The sequence below is a fragment of the Galeopterus variegatus genome, unplaced genomic scaffold (genome assembly GCF_000696425.1).
Source record: "Galeopterus variegatus unplaced genomic scaffold, G_variegatus-3.0.2 Scaffold1598, whole genome shotgun sequence".
NCBI lineage: Eukaryota > Metazoa > Chordata > Mammalia > Dermoptera > Cynocephalidae > Galeopterus > Galeopterus variegatus.
The window spans coordinates 324064-332200 of NW_007727709.1; the positions used below are offsets into that span (position 1 = coordinate 324064).

At 47.1% G+C, this 8137-nt stretch overlaps 1 protein-coding gene across 3 annotated transcripts in view; it reads left to right on the top strand.

Moving 5' to 3' along the window:
* Positions 1 to 7343, top strand: part of HINFP (histone H4 transcription factor) — a 10703-nt gene extending 3360 nt beyond the window's left edge. Inside the window, exons 2-10 of one of the 3 annotated variants that reach the window (XM_008577910.1) lie at positions 1306 to 1490; positions 3367 to 3596; positions 3857 to 3968; positions 4149 to 4301; positions 4812 to 4889; positions 4978 to 5098; positions 5184 to 5322; positions 5415 to 5539; positions 6369 to 7343. In XM_008577910.1, the coding sequence (XP_008576132.1) occupies positions 1316 to 1490; positions 3367 to 3596; positions 3857 to 3968; positions 4149 to 4301; positions 4812 to 4889; positions 4978 to 5098; positions 5184 to 5322; positions 5415 to 5539; positions 6369 to 6786 (1551 nt within the window). In that variant the 5' untranslated portion in view covers positions 1306 to 1315 and the 3' untranslated portion in view covers positions 6787 to 7343. Of the gene's footprint in view, positions 1 to 1090; positions 1491 to 3366; positions 3597 to 3856; positions 3969 to 4148; positions 4302 to 4811; positions 4890 to 4977; positions 5099 to 5183; positions 5323 to 5414; positions 5544 to 6307 lie in introns of those variants that run through there. The other 2 variants (XM_008577909.1, XM_008577911.1) reach the window with 2 other exon arrangements.
* Positions 7344 to 8137: the final 794 nt, after the last annotated feature.

The window sequence follows — 8137 nt, forward strand, 5'->3', positions numbered from 1 at the left end:
CATCTTTAAAAAAAAAAAAAAAATTGAGAATCCAGGGCTGGCCCATGGCTCACTTGGGGGAGTGTGGTGCTGATAAAACCAAGGCCATGGGTTTGGATCCCATATAAGGATGGCCGGTTAGCTCAATGGGTGAGCATGGTGCTGACAACACCAAGGGTTAAGATCCCCTTACCGGTCATCTTTAAAAAAAAAAAAAAAATTGAGAATCTGTACAATCACCTATGTTCCGATAATAAATAAATATAAAAATAAAAATTGAGAGCTGGCCGGTTAGCTCAGTTGGTTAGAGCGCAGTGTTGATAACACCAAGGTCAAAGGTTCGGATCCACATACCAGCCAACCGCAAACAATAAAAATAAAACAAACATTTTTAAAAAATTTAAAATTGAGAACATTTATTTTTTATTTTATTTTATTTTTGCAGCTGGCCTGTGTGGAGGTCTGAATGCTGTACCTTGGTGTTATCAACACTGTACTCTAACCATAACTAACTGAGCTAACCAGCCAGCCCCCCAAAAATTCAGAAGCTTTAATTTTATATTTATCTTTCTTCAACAAATATTCATTACATGCCTAAGCATGCTTAGTATTGTATAGACACCCAACATGCAGTATAAACTAGACAGATATGGCTTCTTATATTCAAATGGAATCTACATTTTAACAGAGGGTGTTAGGGGAGTGATGGAGTAAACCACTGGATAGGTTAGACAAAGGTAGATCGTATGGCACTTTGGAAGTATGGCAGGGTACTTATGATATGATTTAGTGATAGTGAGAAGTAAGGAGCTTCTGGGCTCACCACAGGCTGTATCAAGTAAAAAGAATATGGACTTTGGAGTCAGCCCATCTGACCGTACCATACCACTAGTGAGCAAATCAGTTAATCAGTTTATTTTAATCCCCATTTTGCAGATGGGAATGTATAGAAGTTTAGGGTTGAATTCTTGGCCAAGGTTACACAGCTAGTAGGTGGTAGACAGTGGAGCCTGAATTTTATCTCTGATCCCTCTACAAAGCCATCCCTTTGAACCTGATCATTGTTCTGCCTCCCATAGGAATAATTTCTTCTTGGTGGGTTGCTCTGAAGCTTTATGAGAAAATGTCTTAAAGTGTTTAGCTCAGTGCCTGGCACATACTCAGTAGTGTTAGTTTTTGTTCTCCCTTCCTACGAATACCAGAAAGCACAGGGTTTCTCACGGAAAAACACCTGCTGATTCTAGGCAGGCTGCCTGCCCAGCTGTTTGCCCCCAGCAGCACTTGGATGGAATTCTTGCAGCTGTGGATTTTTTCCTCTTCCTTTAGGGTGAAGGCCATGCCACCTCCTGGGAAAGTTCCCCGGAAGGAGGACCTGTGGTTGCAGTGTGAGTGGGGGTCCTGCTCCTTTGTGTGCTCAGCCATGGAGGAGTTCTGTGAGCACGTCACTCAGCACCTGCAGCAGCAACTGCATGGCTCTGGGGAGGAGGAGGAGGAGGAGGAGGACCCTCTTGGTAAGGGAGCAGGACACAGGAAGGGGAAAGAGCTCAAGGGAAGGTGGAAAATCTGACTTTTCTCAGAGGAAGCAGGCAGCCTGGGAGAATGGTGGTTTATTTTCCTAATTATGCTTTTTTGTTTATAAAACATGTAAACTCATTTATAGAAAACTCAACAAGGATATAAGGAATGAACCTGCCATCAAGAGGCAATTGCTGACAGTACTTCAGTGAACGTTCTTTTTGACCTCTCTCTGCATGTGTACAGATATACTAAACATAGATATATAAACTTTTATTTGTTTTTTGTTTTGGGTTTTTTTTTTTGCAGTTGGCCAGTGTGGGGATTTGAACCCTTGACCTTGGTGTTATCACCACAATACTTTCATTTTTTTTTTAAAAAAGATCATACTATACAAGATGTTGGCACCCTTTTTTAAAAAAAAACTCTGGCAGTATTCCCCATTTTTTTTTTTTTTTTACTGCAACCACCAGTTAGGAATATATTTTATATCACTACTTTGTACACAAAAGTTAAAGAAAAAAATACTTGAGACAATACTTATCTTCATTAAATGCTCTCTGAAATGTTCTATCTTATTCTCTTGTATTTTAAAGAAATGTGGTTGTGACCACAGATAGCAAGAAATTTTTTAGAAATGTTGTTTGCAGTCCACTAAATTGATTTCACCACTCACTAGTGGGTCACAAAACAGTTTTTTTGTTTGTTTGTTTTAATTTTTAGCAGCTGGCTAGCATGGGGATCCAAACCCTTGAGGTTGGTGTTATAACACCACTCTGTAACCAACGGAGCTAACTGGCCAGCCCCACAGTTTGGACAATTCTATTCTATAGAAAATATGGAGGTGGCTGTCCTTCCGTCACTCCAAATTCTGTTTTAAGTCTGGTGACTATGAACTATAACCAATAGTTTCAAAAGTCAAATAATATTTTAAAAAGATGACTGGTAAGGGGATCTTAACCCTTGGCTTGGTGTTGTCAGCACCGCACTCTCCGGAGTGAGCCACGGGCCGGCCCTAAATAATATATGAAAGAGAAATTAGGGGATGATTATATTTTCTAAAGTATCTACTTTTCAAAACAAGTAAATTCCTATAAAGCATTGAAAATACAGTACTCAGAGATGCTAGAGAGATAGGAAGTGGATTGGAATTGTCGATGGGGCCTTCCTGGAGAAGGCAGATCTTGAGCAGAACATAAGGGAAAGGAGGACCAGTGGTTTCACAAGAGAAGAAGTTAGAGGAGTCTGAGGTTGAGAGGCAGCATCTTTCTCAGGGACCAGCAGAAACTGAGCCAGAGGTCATGCGTGCCAGCCACACCTGCTGTCTGAGTTTCTGGCATGGGCCTTGTACACACCATTGCCTCTGCCTACCTGTGCTCCTTTACCTGTTTACAGATGTTCATTCTTCGGATCTCAGTCATGGGGCTACTTCCTAAGACACCCCTGTCTATGTCACATTACCTCTGTTTAATACTTTCATAGCACCATGTACCTCCCTCCTCCGTAGCACTTATTACTAGTTGCAGTTTTATATTTACAGATGTGATTATTTGATTAACATTCCTTGTCCCTGACTGAAAGCTATGTTAGGGCAAGGGCTGGAACTCTTTTTACTCATTGTTATGTCCCTAGTGCCTGGCACACAATCAGTGGTCATTAAATACTGGTATTTGCTGAATGAACTCCTGATAATTTGGTCAGAATCTAGACTCCTCACTCCCTGCTAAGTGCTGCAGGTGGAAGGAGAGCTGAGCCTTGCAAAGTATCAGACTCTTTCTTCTAAACCTTCCCCTTTTTTTCCTAACCCCCCTTTTTTCCTTTTTTTTTTTCTTTGTTCATTTAAAAAATTTTTTCTTAAACCCCTTTGAACAGAGGAAGAATTCTCCTGCTTGTGGCAGGAATGTGGCTTTTGTTCTCTGGACAATTCTGCTGACCTTGTCCGCCATGTCTACTTCCACTGCTACCACACCAAACTGAAACAGTGGGGGCTGCAGGCCTTGCAAAGCCGGGCAGACCTCAGCCCCTGCATCCTGGACCTCCAGAGCCGGAACATCATCCCTGACATCCCTGACGACTTCCTGTGTCTGTGGGAGCACTGTGAGGTCAGCAGGCAGTGCCAGTAATTGGGGTGGAAGGAAGTTGGGGTTCTTAACTCAAGATGCCTTGACTCTTTCAGGGATATTTTGTATTTCCAAGATTTTGGCTAGCATCTGTCCTCCATTTCTGTGTAGCTCCTTTCCTCAAACTTTCCCATCCCCACCAAGTTAATTTGGGAGAGAGCCGAGAAGTCCCCTTTGGACACGTAGGGGTAGGAATCCTTCCACCCATCCTCAGTCCTCACCCCAAGTTGCCCCTGGCACAGAGCTCCTTCGATAATCCCGAGTGGTTCTATCGGCACGTGGAAGCACATAGCTTGTGCTGTGAATACCAAGCAGTCGGCAAGGACAACCATGTGGTGCTGTGTGGCTGGAAAGGTAGGTCTCCTCCTTAACTTCTGGCCTCTGGGAGAAACTCTGGAGTTGCTCAGGGGCTAAGGCAGTCAGGGATGGGACCAGTCTTGCAGGACAAGGTTGGCGCTGGCTGCAGAGACTCAGGGGTGTTAGACCCTACTTTGGGGGTTTATGGCTGGAGCTTGATGAGGCCTCCCTTCCCAGGCTGTACCTGCACCTTCAAGGACCGCTGTAAGCTTCGAGAGCACCTCCGCAGCCATACCCAGGAGAAGGTGGTGGCCTGTCCCACCTGCGGGGGCATGTTTGCCAACAACACCAAGTTCTTTGATCACATTCGTCGCCAGACCTCATTGGAGCGTAAGCAGTCAGAGGAGAGGTGGGTGGGTGATGCTGTTCTGCTTGGAGTGGGGTTGGGGGCATGTTCCCAGGGGAGGTGGCTCCTGAAGGAATCTGTAACTTGGCTGCTTCTTCCGTTTGGGCTCAGGCATCTCCCACAGTCTCTTTGCTGACTCAAATTCAAAGACATTTGTCATTCAGTTATCTCTTATCTCAGAGAATCCTCACAACAGCCCCATGAGGTAGGCTTCTTATCCCCCTTCTTGCAGATGAGGAAACTGAGGCTCAGAGAGGTTAAATCACTTACCTGAGATCACACAGCTAGTAAGTGGTAAAGCTGGGATTTTAACTCAGGTTCTTGACCCCAAGTCCCATGATCATTCCATGATACTATGTCCATCCATAGGTCCGTAAGCTCCCTTTTCTGCCTGGGTGGTTCCCTTCTGCCTGGGATGGTTCCCCTCTCCTCTCTGTGCCTCTCCACCATCCTCCAGAGTCTTCCTTTCTTCTGTCCTCCCACCCCCACCCCAGAGCAGCGCTTCCAGTGTTCTCACTGTTCCAAGAGATTTGCCACAGAGAGACTGTTGCGGGACCACATGCGTAACCATGGTGAGTGGCTTGTCGTCCTCAGTCTCTCTGCCCTCCCTCCAAGGTTCCACATGTCCTCAAATCACAGCCTCCTCTTTGCTCCTCTCAGTGAATCACTATAAGTGTCCTCTGTGTGACATGACCTGCCCGCTGCCTTCCTCCCTCCGCAACCACATGCGCTTTCGCCACAGTGAGGACCGGCCCTTTAAATGTGACTATTGTGACTACAGGTAAGGGGAACCAGGGGCCAGGAAACAGTGGGCTTGTGTACCAGGGTTCCCTGTGCCCTCCAATCCTCCTGACTTCTCCTGGTAGCTGCAAGAATTTGATTGACCTCCGGAAACACCTGGATACTCACAGCAAGGAGCCAGCCTACCGGTGTGACTTTGAGAACTGCAGCTTCACTGCCCGATCCCTCTGCTCTATCAAGTCCCATTACCGCAAAGTACATGAAGTGAGTGGGGCTGCTGGTGGGAAGGGCTAGCAGAAGTCGGGGGGAGCCCAGGGTGAAGAGCTGGCCTCACGCTTTTCTCCCCTGTCCAACAGGGAGACTCAGAGCCAAGGTACAAATGTCATGTGTGTGACAAATGCTTCACACGGGGCAACAACCTCACCGTGCACCTTCGCAAGAAGCACCAGTTCAAGTGGCCCTCAGGGCACCCCCGTTTTCGGTATGTCTTCACCCCTCCCCTGCAGATTCAAATACGTTTTTTTCATACCTTTTCACCATGTTAGAAACTTTGAATTTGACAGTGCTTTGATGTCCACCATCTTCATTTAAAGAACCCTGAGAATAGCAGTGAGGTAAAGATTATTTTTTTCTGATTTTTGAATGCAGGGCACAGTGCCAAACCCAGTAAGTGGTGCCAAAGTCTTGTAGCCAGAGCTAGAACGTGAGCCTAAGGGTCCTGATCCTTAGCTCTATGGCCATTCCTTTGACACTCCTGCCCTCCAAAACAGTCAGTCAATATTGCTCTATCTCTGGGTTGAGTTTCTACATAAAATTTTCCATTTTGTATAATGATCCTTCCCTCTTTTTCTTCTACATATTCCAATAAAGACCTTCTTTGTCTTCAACTCCCATGACTTAGAATCCCAGGACTTCTGGGGCTGGCCCGGTGGTGCACTGCTACAGTGCGCCGCTTGGGAGCGCAGCGGCGCTCCCACCAAGGGTTCGGATCTGGGAAGCGCAGCGGCACTCCCGCCCGAGGGTTCGGATCCCACATACAGACCGGTTCCTGCTCACTGGCTGAGCGAGGTGCGGGCGTGACACTGAGGGTTGCGGTCCCGTTGCTGGTCCCGTTGCTGGTCCCAGCCTGGTACGGGCGCGACACTGAGGGTTGCGATCCGTTGCCGGACACGAAAAAAGACAAAAAGGAAAAAAAAAAAAAAAGAATCCCAGGACTTCTGTCCCTCTATTTGTCCCTTCCCTTGCCAAGTTCTATGTCATTTCTGTACCCCTGCTCATGGTTGCTGCCCTTTGTGCCCCTACTTCACCAGGTACAAGGAGCATGAAGATGGCTACATGCGGCTGCAGCTGGTACGCTATGAGAGTGTAGAGCTGACACAGCAACTGCTGCGACAGCCACAAGAGGCATCAGATCTGGGACCATCACTGAATGAGAGCAGCCTGCAGGGCATCCTTCTAGAAACAGTGCCAGAGGATCCAGGACATAAGGAAGAGGTGGAAGAGGAGGGTAGGGGCGGCGAGGAGACAGCCCCATCAGCCTCCCAGGAAAACACCAGCCCTGTCATCCATGTGGCGAATCAGACCAATGCCCAAGGCCAGCGAGAGATTGTCTACTATGTGCTGTATGAAGTCCCAGGAGAGCTTCCCCCAGCCCCTGAGCCACCCTCAGGAGGCATCATGGAAAAGCTTCAAGGAATAGTTGAGGAGCCGGAGGTCCGGATGTTGTGAAGGCTGCAGAGCCTGACCATTCCTACCCCAGGCCCTGGGGTTTGAGCCAGGCAGGTGGCAGTGCCCCTACTGGGCAGCCCTTGCCACCAGATTCCTTTGGGAATGGTGCTGAGAGCAGTGTGGTCCACTCTGGCCTGGACTTGCATCATTCTGAAGACTCTAAGGACCTCCCTTTTTTGCCATACTGCATTTTGAGGGAATCCTGAGGAGTTTAGATTATTTGAGGGGATCCTGGATGTGTGTCTTGTTGTTAAGGGGGTTATTCTCAGGCTTAACCATAACCTCCTAAATATGCTGTGTGGCGATTAAATCCTTAGTCAGCTCACATCCATTCCCATGCTTTGGGGTCCTTGGACCCAGGGATGATGTGTGACTAGTCACTATAAGGGCCCTGCCCTTACCACCAGCCAAGGCATTGAGAACCAGGTCACCATTTCCTCTTAAGGGTTCCTCCTACAACCCCAAGGACTTTCATGGTTATCCTCAGGGACAGGATTGGAGACACTGAGTGCGTGTGTAATAATTTTTTTTGATAATAAAAGAAACTTGGGCTGTTACTCATTTCTTCTTCCTTATGTTTGGTGGCAGTTAACCAGGTAATGAGATACAGCTGCCCAGTGGAGGAGCTGAATAATTAGGCTTGTTCTCCTTTTAGTGACTGGAGTGGCTTTTTTGTTTTTAACTGTAGTCTTGTGCCCCTCATCCTGCCTTTGGTGAAATTTCTCCATTTTTTGTCAGAGCATCTGCCATGTCCATGGAGGCCCCAGGCGTTTGGCCATGAGTGGGCAGTAGCAGTATGATGGAATGGACGAGAATGGGGCTCACCAGGAAGACAGAGCAGCCGACCGTTGCTGCACTCTTAGTCCTGATTAGAACCCAGTGCCTCTTGGGTGGGGGTTCTTTACCTGTGGGGTTGTGGGACTGGGAAGGAAACTGGGGGGTGGAGAGTGGATTGGGAGGCCTCCTAGGGAATGGCAGGTACTCAAGGGGCCCAGGAGCCAAGTTAGAAAATTGTGTCTGAATGTGTATTTCCCTGGGGAAAGGATCTATTTTTCATTAAATTCCAAAGAGATTGACACCCCCCCCAAATAACAACCATTATTTAGGCTTGTTCAGCCACTTCTCAGCACCCTGTGTCCTTTCTTGTGGTCTCTGCCACTTTGGAGAGGTCAAGGAAATACTCCCAGGGGTCTTGAATGAACAGGAAGCTGCCTAAAAAGGATTTCTGGGTCTTTTTTAAAGGACCCTAATTTAATTCTTACTGCAAAATTGTGTGTACCTATTGCAAGCAGAATTGTGAGGTAGGGGGAATCTTCATTAATTCCATCAGCCAGCCATTTACTGAGTTCCT